Genomic DNA, 14,894 nt, shown 5'->3' with positions numbered 1-14,894 from the left:
GGCGGTAATCCAGGAAGCCTATATTGCTCACTGCCGGAGGAACGTCCACCCTTGCAGTAAACCAGTAAACCAGAACGAGCCCATCCCCCATCACAAGCTGTTGCTTCCATTAATGTATCCAGTCCTGAGTTAGATGCATGGCACCACGCAGTGACAGGGTTTAACTTTTAACTCTTCGCTCACATGCGTGCAGCATATACTTGTGTGGTTGCCCTTGTTAAGTCTCTGAAATATCCAACCTTTTAAAAAAGGAATACATATTTCCAGGTCATGCACATATGCGTACATGACCTGAACCATAATAATTTTATTACAATAAAGTAAATAAATGTGTGTGAGGTTGTGATCAGGCTCGATTATTTTCGTTAAAACTAAATATATATAAAATGTACTCACAGGATCTACTGCTACAACCAACCTGCCATGCACTTAAAGTGTGTGTGTGTGTGTGTGTGTTGAATTTGGCCATGTTCATGCAGAAACTACATTAGTCAAAGACAAAGACAGCCAGGCTTTCACAGTTAAGACATTTTATTGCATTGAGAGATTCATGTCCTTTTGATTGTCCAAATATACATAACACCAACTCACTGCACTTATGTATTACTCTGAAGGAATGAGGTAGTGCGTTTCAGCGCTCACTTGACAAAACCTACAATATTCTGTAATATTCTTCAATATTCTGAAGGTCAAAATGTGAGGTCAATAAACATATATTCTCTTGAGTACAGTAAAAAACGACCACACCAGTAGACACTCAAAACGACACTGATGAAAGAACCTGGCTTACCAATTAATTCCTGAGAAAGCGACTTTCCACCAAAGTCTGTTGATTTAAATTCTCCATCACTGCCATCGTCACACAATTGATTCAAAAAAGCATGCATATTAAACCATAACTTATAGACACAAAATGGATGATTCATTTTGGGCCCACCCAAAACTGGTGTTAATGGAAAATGTATTTCCCTGATGAAAGATAACCCATATCATTCATATCAAATCCTGTAGGCTTTCTCGGTAGTGGGACTCCTGGCTGAATCCACTGCCGAGTTAAGAATAAGGTCACACAAAGAGAGGCACAACATGAAGCTGGGGCTTTTTTTTGGTTATGGTTTAGCTGCACTTTGTAACTCATGTTCTGCTTTCTTGTGGTTATATCCGAAAGGTGGTCACAAGCATTCAGGCAGCCACTGACAGACATTTGATACATATACAGATATGCAGAGAGTGGGAGTTAGTAATTGTCATGGGTGTCCCCGGTATGCGGCATTTAATACTGTATTAAAAGCAAACATTTCCAAGGAGGATACTAGCTTTGAAAATAGTATATAATAATAGACAGAAGAGGTAACGTGTTGTCTGAATTTACATTTTTTAAATAACCTGGAAACCCTTTTAATAATAGGACCACATGAACAGAAACAAAACTCCGTGTGGATTTCACTAAGATTGCCATACAGCGGGTGAGTAGAAAGGAACGTGTGTGTGTGTGTGTGTGTGTGTGTGTGTGTGTGTGTGTGTGTGTGTGTGTGTGTGTGTGTGTGTGTGTGTGTGTGTGTGTGTGTGTGTGTGTGTGTGTGTGTGCGACAAGATCAGTTACAGGTGTTATTGGACAGAAGTCCGAGAGACCCGCTTCACTTGGAGGAAGAGGAGGAGGAAGAGGAGGGGCTGTGTGAGGAGAGCGCGCTGAAGCCGCTGGTCCCTGCAGGGGTGACGTTCTGCGAGACCACAGGCGCGCCCCCCGCCTTCTGGGCATAGAGCATTCCTGTAGTGAGACAGAAAGAAACACCGTCTCAAACTGACCACTGGGGGGGAGTCAAGTGCTGATTTGTATGGCCTGTAGATCGAGATGGACCTATCCATCTAAAAAAAGTCCAGAACAGTGTATTCCCATGACTCACCAGAGTACACGATGCCATTCACCTCCACAGACACATTGATGCCGGCCGCCCCGTTGGTGCCGATACTCAAAGACAGGTCTGGTTTGCTCTCTGGGATGGGAACATAGAGCATGAAAATGAGTCATAAAGGAAACACGAGTCATATGAACCATGGATGAATTTCCGCTACACTGGAATGACCCCCCAGTTTAGTGGAATGACTAGATGGCCACAGCTCACCCGGGGTGACGCTGGGCTTGAGGTGGTTCATGGAGCTGAAGTGTGAGGCCATGGCCAGCAGGTTCTGCTGGAAGGCCTGCTGCATGAGGCGCTGATGTTCCTCCGCCATACGGGCCATGGTCTTGTCGGGGCCCTCGGCCACCTTCTCCCGGAGGTGCTCCAGGGCGGCGGCTTGGGCCAGCTGCTGCTGCCCCAGAGCCAGCACCATGGGCCGCCCGTTGGGCCGGGTCGGGTTGGAAGACTCCACTGATGAGGAAGAAAGACAGTTTAAAGGAAGTAGCAAAAAACACACATTTGGGTTTTAGGATGTCGTTCCTTTGGTGCTTGCATAACATTGTTATTTTCACTCATTCACTGTGTTGTCGTGTTCGTTTTATTGTGCAATGTTTGACGTTACTTTTTCACACAAAGTCAACAGTACAGGTTGACAAGTACAGAGTAAACAATCTTAAAATGCATGCAGTGGGTAGGTTTGGTTATTTTTATTGATATAAGTAAGTAAGTAAGTATTCTAAAAAGAAAAAACAATTATGGTCACCTAGGGATACTGTGTGAACATTAATATAGGAAGAAAAACAATCCATTTTAGAAGAAGGCTGCATCATACTATTGGGGAAGAGTCACACACACACACACACTCACACACACACACCTGAGTTCATCTTGAAGGAGGCGTTGGGGGAGGAGCCTATGCCGTTGTGGCCCATGGCGGCGTGGACGCTGAGGGGGGCGGGGCGTGGCGCGGCGGTGGGCGACGGCGAGTAGTGGTACTGGCTGTTGGTGTAGCTCGAGCGCTTGCCCTCGCGGCGGTTGCCGTCGATGGCCGCCTGGAGCTCGCCTGGAGAGCTGAGCCTCTTCCTCTCGCACTCGAAGGTGTACAGATACTTCATGTACCTGCGGGGGTTAGACAGCTGTATTTCAGATGTGCCGTCTGTGCCAATCAGTTAAACAATGGGGGATGTGAATGAAGGTGCTGTAGATAGCACTTCTTAGGATCAGCATTTCATTGTTAGCAGAAATTGGGAGTGAAATGCTCTCTGATGACATCTGTTCTGATTGACTGTGTGCCTGCTGCTCATGTCTGAGCATCTCTTCCCTGATAGGTTCGGGAATCCATCTTGCATGTCAAACACAGCTGTGCGAAACAATGGCGAAGAGCGATAAGGAGGGAGGGAACGTTTTTTTTCAGTTGTTTCGTTTTCCAATATCCAAATCTTGCCCTCTGCCGCGATTTTTTGCTCTCTTTGAAACTGTTCAAATCTTATCTACACCACCTTTATAAATAAACTAGCCATGAGGAACCACCAAGAACCATCAGGACAATGAAAGTTCAAATAGAGGTGACATCAACGTACTGTGTGCGGAGTGTGAAGGCGGCGCTGGTGATGGAGGTGGGCAGGTTGAGTCCTCTGGTGATCTCCCTCCAGATCTTCTTGTTGATCACCTCCACCAGGCCCCCCTTCTCCGTCACCAGCTTGTACAGGCGGTATAGGTCCAGCACCTGCTTGGCCATGATGGGGATGCGGTTCACGGGAGTGCCTGTGTGTTGAAACAACAACAAAAACAACAACAACGTAAAACACCACCATCATGACCACCAGTGTTTGTAAGAACCATGGTAAGGTAACCTTGGACGCAACCTGGCCTCAGAAAACTGCCAGAATTGGTGTTTTGGCGTTTCTACAGTTCAATTGGTACAAATTCTGGTTGAGCTCGGGTTTTCTGAGGCCAGTTTGGTAACACCAAAGACTCTCTGAAATTGTCTTTTGGGTCCCGAGATGAAAGATGAGATGAACCACTGACCTCGACACTAGAAGAAGTTAGAGGGTTGTGCAAGGAACACAAGAGGGTTTTACTACTGAGTCAATGTATTATTTCACCTCTTCGCTTGCAGTAACGATCAGGGTTAAACCATTGTATATAAACCGGTTGGAAATAACCTTTAACCTCCTAACCTCCCCCTCAAATCTAGACTTGAGTTGGGTTCGCTTTGGGTGCGGGGAGGAAGGCTTGTGGTAGGAAAGGTAGAGGTAGGGTTGTGCAGGCGTGCCTGAATAAGTATGAGCATGTGTAGTCTTATGTGTTGTTTGAAAAAGGTCAGTTTGGAAGGATTACCCTATATAGTTGTGGCGGCGGCCATGTTCCGTTAACGCATTATGAACTCGCACAACTCACCGCGTTTCTGCATAAAGATGAACAGATCGTCCAGGAACTCCTTCCGGTTTGGATCGCCGTCTATCTCGTAGAGCTGGAAGTTCATAGAGTTTGTTTCAAGCGTCGTGCCATCAGCCATTATCATTTCAACAATTAACCATTAACCGTTTTTCCCAGTTAAACCCTGTTCAACTGTAAAACCAACTGACCTTTGCAAAGTCCCTGGACGGCTCTCCCCTCGCCTTCCCTCCTTCGTTCTCCTCGGTGCGGTCAGCCGCACTGGCTCTCTGCCATCAGAAAAGAAGAGAAAACATTATTTTGCTAGTTTGCAGGTTGCGATTGCCTAGTCTGATCCACTTCCTCAGTCCAGGAAGGGCCTGTATGATCTTCATCTAACCCCGCAAAATGGACCCTTACTTTACATTATTCCTTTATATAACATAGCATATAACATTATATAACATCGCATTTTGCCAGAGGACACTGACCCTCATGCCCCTAGTCAGATGAGCGGAAATGAGCCATAACCTTGTTTATTCCCTCCAAGGAGTTATACATATAACACTATATAAAAGCAACCTTCCAGACCTTTTAAAAAAAGACACAGAAAGGCTGCGCTCCCCGACTGACCATCAGGCTTCTCCAATAATCAGGGTTTTAGGCCTGCTGCCTCCATGATATGGGATCGGATGTCGGCGAACACCAGGCGATCACCAGTGAATAGCATAACAGGGATTAATAAAAGGGCACCGTCCCCATTAAACAGTTAATGTGACACGTTGTGCTTCTGTCACCTCCCCCCCATTGCATTCTGGGTGACAGTTAGAGGTTAAAGAATGCGAGTGGAGAACAGTGGGAGGCTGCTGTGTGCAACAGTGTGGAAAAGCCCGCCGAGAGCCATTGTCTGCTAACTAGCACTGAGTGTCACATAGCGACAGTATGACATGAAACGAAAAGACCACACAAAATATATTGTGAACGTGGTTTTCTTAATGCTATCTTCTTAAACTAAAGAAATATCAAGAAAACTACAAATCGCCTACAGATATGTATGGTTGGAAACCATTGTCTAGAATTACAGTTGGTCCGTTTTACATCAATGTGTGCTGCGTTACGGTTATTGCCACTAAATTAAAGAAACACAATTGTTGACTGACACAGTCACAATTGTTGACACACTCTCTCATCAATATTTAATTGTATTTTTTTTTGCAATTTTTCATTGAATGTGTTCAAATGGTAAATTATATAAAAGAGTACAACTTCAGGAAAACACTATTAAACCATTTCATTTTTCTATATCCTAAACTAAAACAAAAGAACGTTAACACATCTGCTCTGGGATCTTGAGCTACAACCAACAACACCAGCGCACCAACCCCCGAGTAGCCATCTTGGTGTTAGGGGTTGTTGACACATCTAATGGCTTCGGCCCTGCCGTTCTAATGAAAGAGGGTCTCCAGCTCCCCAGCACGCCCCATTGATGGCAAAGATAGATAAACATCTCAGGCTTTTGGCCATCAAGTGTAAATAAATCCCTTCCCCCCCCTCTTCCCAGCTTTTATTGATGACCAAGTGAGACCTACTGTGGATCCATCAACAAAGACCTTTCAGTTAATGGCTCCGAGAGCTTTCACACATACAGCCATGGGAGTCCAGATACCATTCAACGTTTACGGTGGAGAACATTTCCATTCATTCAGCTTTTTATCCCCCCCCCCCCCTCCACTCCCTCCCCTTCTTTTTGTCTTTCTCTAAATCGAAGGGGGACATTTTCTGTTGTACTTTTTATTGTTGGCTTGAAAACCTGCGGATACGGCCCAAGATATTCTGAAAATTTTACACAGCAAACTCTAGAATGTTTCATAATGCAGCACTTATGGGCTTCATTATACTGATTCCATGGTCCGGGCAGCGTGCCAATAAAAACACAAATCCCCCGTCTCTGTAACTGCCCCCGCCCCCTCAAAATCACTAACCACAGGGGGTGGGAGGGTTAATTTTTTATCTAAATCGAATTAAAGGGCCTCTTTTTTGTTTCTCGGGAAGAAATCACTTATCCGGCCCCTTGCTGTGTGAGGGGATAGTAAGGACATAGGGCTTTTTATCCACCATTGTATCCCATTTAATGGTGGTGGTCAACCACACCTTAAACAATGCTTATTCAACAGCCTGGGAGCCGAACAAAGGCTTTCAACAGGAGGTTGGCTAAATAGCAGTCCAATTAGCACAACTAGGCCTCACATTTCCCCATTATAAAAGAGTGCCCTCTGAAACCAGATGTATTTTCAACCGCTAAAGTTGCAATCTACCTGAAACATGAATTACTTGTCAAAATGGATCCCTATTTAATTAATAATACAAAAGAAAAAGATAATTTAGAGAAGTTCAAAACAAGAAAAAAAAAAAGAATATAAATTCCTAAATTATTTCTTACAATTCTAGAGTAACAGCCTTAGTGGTGGTGGTCTAGCCGAGCCTTAGGTTAGGCCTAAAATAAGCCTTAAATAATATATAACACATTTTTAGAGCCATACCACCCATTTGTTCCTACACTGCTACATAATCACTAAGCATCCAGGGTTGAATGTGCTCCAGAAGCCAATGTAACCTGAGAATAGTTTAATCTTGTTTAACCCCCGTACCTATCTCGTATCTCTTCAGACTCCCCTATCAAAAAGCCTTTCATTACTGTAAACGAGTATCCAGGCTACATCCCAGATACATATTTTTATAACGTAAAAGCCATCTCCCAATCTTAAAATAGACTGCACAACTAGTCATGGCGCTGCGCTCCTTAAATGAATTATTTTGAAGAACCGCAATTCATCTTCAGCGCGTGCCGGCACCGGAGGAAACAAGCCACTATTCTCATTCCCTGCCTTCAATAACAATGGAATAGTCCCTATTGATTACATGCAGCTGAGTCAAGCTGCCATTAAGTGTTGCCAAGCGACAGCTAATTTATGCAATGGTATCCTTATGGGCAGACACGGTTACAGCAGGGGATGTAGTAAGCCTGGGAAAAATGCCTCATGCAACAACAATAAACTAGGGACTCGTTTATGCATGTATTTTTACAAAGTGGTTGAATTGCTAAAACCTGCTGGGTGATTGATTGATCAAAATAGGTGACCTTACAGCTTAAGATAAAAAATAACTATGCTGCGTACGGTAAATAACTTCATACTCGGATGGGCTGTGCAGCTGTGACATGTTGTCTGTCTGTCCGAAGGCCCCTGCTAATCGTTATTGTATTGATGAGGGGCCTCATCAGTGGTGCCTCATCGCCTACAACCAATCACAGAGCCAACCATGAGAGAGAAAAACACACTTAGACGGAGTTGGGGGAAAAAACGAACCGCATGTTCATAACCTTTTGATCCCGGTCAGGTTTAGACTCTGCTGAGGAACAATGCCAAAGAAAGTCCAACAATACGTTTTATTTGGAGTTAAGAACGACTAAAACCATTTTGCGTTAGCTATTCTGGCCATTCTACATCAAATACTTAGATTCTTTCACACTCTTTTCTCTGCCCTTATAGTTTGACTTTCCCATTCTATACTACGCCTTAAAAACTCTCAGCGGCAGCCAGCTTTGGACCAGAGCCAAATCTAATTAGCTTAGTCAGCTCCAAAAAAAATCCCTTTAGAAAATCCATGAGTGGGGACACGAGGTTGGATGCAGCAGAAACCATTATCCCAGCCCGGCTATTTAAATAAACACCATTGGATGGGCACTCTGCCAGAAAGAACTCTGCGCTTACGTCGGCGCCATGCAAAAATGGCCCAAACTCACAGCAGGTGCAAGTTCAACAGTGATGAAAGCAGACACACAAAACAAACACAAACACCAATCACACACACACATAAACAACGCCTACACTTAAGTTTCTCATAAAAAAAGAGTATTGAAAGTAAGAGATTCATTTTGAAGCCTGTGCTTTACAGTGATTATGCAAATAACCGCCTTACCCACCCTGCAAGACCATATTCAAAAGTAGTGATTCTCAACTGGTGGGTCTCGGCCAATCGCGAGGGCATTATTAAGTGGGTCACAGAGCATATGCAAACCCTAATCTTTTGAAAGAAGCCCATGAATTAAGTAATGATTCCCCGTTAAGTCACGTATCAATGGCTTATTTCCTTAAGTTTAGCCCCTTTTGCCGCAGCTTTTTGCTCGCTCCATGTTTTTATCAGTACATGAAGGTACGGTGGCTTACTACAACATTGGCAGAACCATTTTTTTTTTAAATTTTGGGTCATGACATGATGACTATTGACGCATTAGGGTCCTGAGGCTAGAGCCACGTTCTATAGGGGGGATGGGGGGGGGGGGGGTACAGACCTAAAGAGGGTTAGGGCCATAAAAGCCAGGCAGCAGTGCCACTCAGATACTGGGGAGGAGCTTACGTGTTTGGATGATTCATCAAAGCTCCAGTCGACGAAGCCATCTGGTGACGTGAAGCCTTGTCGCTCGGCCGAGCTCGCCAGCTCCTTCTCCTCTGGCTCCTCCTTCACGGCCAGCGGTGGCGGGGAGGCCGGCCTCTTGGCGGCGGCCAGCGGCGACGCCGAGTAGGCGGCGAGGGACAGGGCCGAGTAGTAGGCGGCGGAGTCCTGGTGGAGACGCGGCTTCTTCATCTGCAACCCCGGCACGCCCTCCTCGTCGTCGTCCTCTTCGTCATCGTCGTCGTCCTCTTCGTCCATCTCGTCGGTGCCCTCGCTCTCGTCCAGTTTGCGCTCCTCGTCCCCGCCGTCTTCATAGTAGCTCCCGCCCAGGTCCCCCTTCCGGAGCCCTGGGTCCACGCCGTACATTTGGTGCCCGCCACCGACCCGGTGGGCTTTGATGTCTGCGGCCCCTCGGCCAAAGTAGGAGGAGTCTGGGATGGAACCGAAGGCCCGGGCCTCGGCGGAGTGCTTGGAGAAGAGGAGCTGGGCTTGCTGGAGGTGCTTGTCTGGGTGGTCCAGCTTGGCCTCCAGCTGCCTCTGGAGATGTTCCATCACTGCCTCCAGCTTCACCCCGGCTGGGTTCCCCTGGTGGATCGCTGCTCCTGCAGAACTACCCTCCTGATCAGTGGGGGAAGAAAAATGAAATTGGAATACAAAATGTTACATAAATAATCCGTTTCGATAAATGCTCAAGAGTTCCATTAAGCCAAAAGGGCAAGATTTAAATAAATAGGCCTTTTTTTTTTTTCTCTCTCAACTACCAATAGGCTGCTTAGAAATGGCTTTAAAAAGTCACATGGTTAAACCATGTCTGCTCGAGTACATTGTTTACGTGTTCGCTAGAAACTGGGTTACAGATATAAAATGAACTAAATGAAGTAAGCACAACCAGAACACGTATTGCAACATTAGGAATAAAAAAACGAAGAACCTTCGTTAATTGAATTGGCAACAGACCGAATCCGCAACAACACGTATAGAAAAGCCATTTCCGCGGACAGTGGAGCCTATAGGTCGCCATACATTTTTAAAAGTTCGTTCATTTGCGCACGACGCGGCTTCGATAACTGATCACGGTTAAAACACAATATTTACAAAGGACCAAATGTATCAGTACCATTATATCTTCCTGATAACTTGTTCTTAGCTCGCTTTGTTTCTGTAACTAACTCGACTGGACTTCTCTCGTTGGTTAGTCGAAACTCACCATTTGCGCTTTGGAGTAATCCATCATGACCGGAGGGCCTTCTCTTAGTTGTCGCTTCTTTCCTCAAGTCAAATAACAAGCCACGGTTGATATCAAGAACAATACATATTCCACCGATTCGATGTGTTTTGAAGCGCACAGCCACGTATAGGGTGGGGGTAAAAACCGGTGAAATTGAGCCACAGGATAGTAAGCGCTGAGTCTACCTCTCTCGCTCGTCACCGCCCGTGGAAACACTCACATCTTTGATTGTCTGTGTGATTGTCTACACCCCCAATTTGAATGAATGAAAGGCCCGCCCCAAGCGCCTGGAGACCGCTTTCCTATGCATCTCTATTCACGATACTGTATGTAGAGGGGAAACAACATGAGTTGACCACCTACATGTAAGCATGGATTGGTTTGATCTTTGTTAATGTAGAGTAGTGGGGAGACAGGAGACGCAGAACCATTAATGTTCTTCTAAAAAAAGAAATGCCATTCCAATCACAATTTCACGCTTGCATTTCACAAGTTGGATTTGATGTCACTCTTCTATACTGGCTTTGTAAAGTCACCGCAATCTACGTGGGTGGTAGTGGCAAAGCGATTTTAGAAGAAGTAGGCCTACAATTTGCTGTCCTGCTAAATGTGGATCTTTAAATAGTCCAAATTAGAGCTCAATTCAATAATATCTTAAACAGCAAAGAAAACGTTTAAATTTAGCATAATATATTTCAGAGAAAGTACGGTGTGCTAATTTAAACGAAAAATCCCTTATTTGATACAATCAAAGAATACCATGCCGTTCGTTTTGAATAAACCAATGCAAGTCTCACATTTTAGATTGACTTCATTCAACATTTTTTAAATGTATTCCTAGGCCCTCCATTAATAGTCCTAAATAAAATTACACAACAATAATGTCGTTATTGCACACATCGACAATTTACTAACATGGATATATGCAGCAGTATGCTTATGATATAATTTACAAATTCATCCAAACATTTGGCAACATTCAATAACAAGTGTACAAGAATAAACTAAAAACAAAATTTTTATTGAATCGAGTTTATTATGACGTCATTTTCCCTGAAATGCACAGATTGAGGAAGCGTACAGTAAAATGATTTGCTTTTACATTCACAGGAAATGCTGCTCTCTAGTGGACAAACAGGAGTATGCCATTGTAGTCAATTACATAAGTTACCCAAACACATGTGTGTGACACAAAAATACTTTATTAGTTCAATAGTCCTTTATTAGGTTCATCAATATATATTACAAGCATAAGAACTTAATAAAAGGCCAAATTAAATAGCACACAATTCCAAAAGGCAAAGATAAACACAAGATGTCCCAAACAGAGGTTTTGGTGGTATCCACTTTGTCAGAACTGAAATAAAGTAGAAGAAAGTGAGAGTTGGAACAAGGTTTAGGTGGGTGAAAGAGCAGAGAAAAAAAAAAAAAATTGACAATTAAATACATACCGTTTATAATTTATCAATGCCAAGCTCTTCAGGTGTGGAAATTCCAAGCTCTGTTAATGTTGGCTGCAGCTCTTGAAGAAGGTATGGGTAGATCGCTTTGTGGGGGCCAGACTTGTCCTGGGGGAAAATCAAAATAATTTGAATCCACTAAAACAACCAATAATGACCCAATATCAAAGAGATGAAGGGTCTATTTCCCTATTATCAATTACAAAATGTAACAAACTCCCCAAACCCTTAATTCATTTACAGTACCTTAACAGCCTCCAAGATGCGAATGGCGCTGGCCAGGTCGTCCAGCCTTCGACAGGCCCTCAGAGCCGCGTCAAGGATTTTCGGTTCAGGAACAAGATCATACCCGATCAAGGTGTTCATCCCTGAGGAAGGACGAGGATAGAAAACTTTAGTTTGAGGACAACACAAACTACAAAATAAAAGCATTTATTTACATTTTGATACAGCCGTCACTCCCGGGGTGCAGAAATGCTAAATGAATAATGATACATTAAGTGTTGGAGGTAAACTGTACCTCATCATAACAAAGTTGACAGTGCCCCACTTTAACACTTCTATTGGCTATTCTTGTGCTCACCACGGTCAAAACAAGATCATACAAGATCTCACAGTCAACAGAACCCTGGGCGGCTTGCCAGGCGAATCTGATAGCGCCTCTTGCATTCAGCTGAGGTTTAAAAGAGGCTGAGATAAGGAAGTAAAAACCATCCTACTCCTGTTTCACTGTTTTGTGTTGTGCAGCAAACGACAAACTCATGAGAGGTTTGCTTTGGCAGGAAGCCAAAGCAAAGTCTTCGACCCTGATGCCTTTGTGTAAGACATTGACTATTTCTCATGCTAAATTTAATGTATAAAATGAGTGACGAAGGGCTGAATTAACAGGTAAAGTAACAACAAAGCCAATCCATCCTTTTACCATACCATTGCCCCCTAGACAACGTACCCCTACTAAAGCAGTGACAGAGCAGCATTGTGTTTTCAGTATCAAAGGCTGAACACTTTGTGTACACCTCCATTTTCCTTAACCACGTCCTGCACTTACCTTTCCTCAGTTCCCATGCATCGATGTCGGGCTTGTTAAAGTAGGTCACCCAGCGCGCATCAAACTCCTCATCCGTCTCCACCTTCCCATGGGAGTAACATCTGGCGGCCAAGGCACCTGCAGGGTGAAGTACCAACAGTTCACTGAGATCGGAAACACGGTGTCAATAGTCCACTCTTACAGAGCAAATCCAAGCATTGCACAGCCATAACGTATCTAAGGTCAAGCAAGGTAAAACGCTGCCTTCGAGCTGGATCTATGCCAACGTAATGGCCGTGACCTGGCTACCCAGAAAGCCATGGGTATGGCAGCTACTCGGAAAGCCCGACATGGTGTATTTAAGGACCATGATCGGTTAGTATGTAGGTCGCCAGTTAACGACTAGAACCGTGTATACTGACGCATTAGGATCGGCTCAGTGGACGCTAGCGGTGTTGTTGTGGCTTAGCTAGAAGCTAGCAGGGCCCGAATGGGTCACGGCAAGGACACACACCTTATTCACCACAAATGTGACCGTTTCAACACCCCACCTCCAAAGATCACATACACAAATGACAACATTGACAATGTCGGGTAGTTCACGTACAGCCACACTTTAACTTTCCCTTTTTGCGCAACATTCATTCAACGGAGCTAACGCTAGCTAGCTCACATGTTAGCCGATAAGTCATCGCAAGGAGCCGTTGATAATCCACAAGTACAAGACAATCATGGTAGATGAATGGACATACCTTGGCACCCTAGCTGCGGCCGTGTTAAACTCCGTACCCCGGAGACTGAGAGACGGACGGCTGCTCTGAACATGATGTGGAAGGAGGACTGCGGTGTGCTCGGAGAGAAGACGCGATTCTGGTCGCTGCTCACGTACACCACAGGGATGTGGACAATGCGCATGCGTAAAACGTCAAGCGCCAAACATGGACCGAGAAATGATTGTATTGATTAATCAGGCCAATTATTTGTCCAGTTTTGTCAAGGATGAATGCAGTACATTTTTTGTTCGATATTACTGAACTGATTAAATATTAATTTGTATAGTCGTCCGTCGCCATTCATTCAGAAGTAAAACATAGTATTTGTTATAAATTAATGGGATATTTAGCTCATAACAAAGATAATGGCAACTTCTAATGCGTACTTTTAAAAGTCAAAACAGGAGATTAAATACACGTTTTTTCCTCATTCATTTCCTGAAGATATCAATAATAGAACTTGATCATATTTATAATTAGAATTATGGTTATTTATATTTGTTTTATTATCTACAGTAAAATAGTTACAAAGTGAAAAATGTAACACTGAGTTGGCCTATACTATAAACCAAATATAAACCAAATATAGTGGATCATTTAATATTTCAAAATGAAACTGAAACCTAAAAAAAAGGCTAAACCAGAAACGATGGCTGTGATTCATTGCCCTAAAGAGTAGGTTCTGTACCTCTGGAGACCTGCGATCTGCTCCTGGCTTTGGTCTTGTGTGCTGGCATGGTTACTATGCGGTCCCTAGTAGGCCTACGCTCCTGTCAGAGATACATATAGGTTAAGATAATGAAGCAGGCCATGAACACACATATATTGTGCTTTCTTTATTCAATTTAGCCGAACAGATATTCCAAATATCTCAATTTATGTTATTACTGTGATTTAAATTGTCATCTCTCCTGCCTTTACAAAAATGTAATAATATCAAAGCTGAAACATTATAACATCATCTCTACAAAAAAATAGTCCTAGTTGGCGACATTTAAGACCGAGTCAAACCGACGACGTGGAGGGTAGGTCTCTGTTTCCCTCCTCCAGGCAGACTCTCTTTGCCCCGGGGGCCATATGTTGTGAAGAGGTACCATGAGGGTCCCTCGGTTGGGCCTGGTCTCTCCGCTCCGCCTCCTCCTCCTCTGGGAGAGCATGGAGCCTCTGTGGGGGCTGGTAGCCGGGCTCCTGGGGGTCCAGGGGGTCCTTGGAGAGCAGGATGGTGAGGGCCGGGACCGTGCGGCATATGGTTACCCCCGGCACTCCCTTCCGGAGGCTCTCCCACGCCTCGCTCACCGTGTTGTTGCACAGCTTGGACACCTGGTGCAGGCCTCCCACCTGGCGCTTCAGTATCTCCACGCAGGTAATGGTCTTGGTGAGGCTCCGGCCCGACCCTGTGAAGACCACCTGCCTCAGGACCCCCCCACCGCCTTGGCCCGGACCTTGCATGCGAGCCGCGGCGAATCGCAGGAGGTTCCGGATCTTGCTGCCCTCCTTCACCCTCATGTGGAGGATGTCCGCTGGCAGCCCCGGGATGGGATGGGGATTGGGGTCCTCTCTGCGTCCGACCCTCTTGAAGTTGCTCTGGTCCAGTTTAGGAGGACTATGTGTTGGTGGTGGTGGTGGAGGTGGTTGGCAACATGGGACAGCGACCTGGAATGAGGCAGGTTGTGGTTCCAT

General features: G+C 44.8%; 3 protein-coding genes across 3 annotated transcripts; all 3 read right to left on the bottom strand.

Annotated features, from left to right (window-relative positions):
- Positions 1-606: 606 nt before the first annotated feature.
- Positions 607-10,132, bottom strand: LOC307080086 (AT-rich interactive domain-containing protein 3B-like). The gene is made up of 9 exons (XM_079742683.1): positions 9,934-10,132; positions 8,691-9,344; positions 4,487-4,564; positions 4,299-4,371; positions 3,479-3,662; positions 2,776-3,017; positions 2,124-2,369; positions 1,905-1,994; positions 607-1,768 (listed from the first exon to the last, which is right to left on the bottom strand). The coding sequence occupies exons 1-9, from the start codon at positions 9,958-9,960 to the stop codon at positions 1,638-1,640; spliced, it is 1,725 nt and encodes a 574-aa protein (XP_079598809.1). The 5' UTR covers positions 9,961-10,132; the 3' UTR covers positions 607-1,637.
- An 824-nt stretch (positions 10,133-10,956) lies between these two features.
- On the bottom strand, positions 10,957-13,356 carry LOC307081069 (cytochrome c oxidase subunit 5A, mitochondrial-like; the record flags this gene model as incomplete). The annotated part of the gene is made up of 5 exons (XM_079744091.1): positions 10,957-11,311; positions 11,406-11,522; positions 11,661-11,782; positions 12,463-12,579; positions 13,194-13,356. The coding sequence occupies 4 exons, from the start codon at positions 13,354-13,356 to the stop codon at positions 11,409-11,411; spliced, it is 516 nt and encodes a 171-aa protein (XP_079600217.1). The 3' UTR covers positions 10,957-11,311; positions 11,406-11,408.
- Positions 13,357-14,219: 863 nt separating this feature from the next.
- LOC307080161 (ribonuclease P protein subunit p25-like protein) lies at positions 14,220-14,894 on the bottom strand (the record flags this gene model as incomplete). Its single annotated transcript, XM_079742793.1, has 1 exon — positions 14,220-14,894. One exon carries the CDS (start codon positions 14,892-14,894, stop codon positions 14,220-14,222), a length of 675 nt encoding a protein of 224 aa, XP_079598919.1.

Source organism: Pollachius pollachius, assembly GCF_949987615.1.
Source record: "Pollachius pollachius genome assembly, chromosome: 9".
NCBI lineage: Eukaryota > Metazoa > Chordata > Actinopteri > Gadiformes > Gadidae > Pollachius > Pollachius pollachius.
The sequence above is the reverse complement of the archived record's forward strand: the minus strand, read 5'-3'. Positions and strand labels throughout refer to the sequence as shown.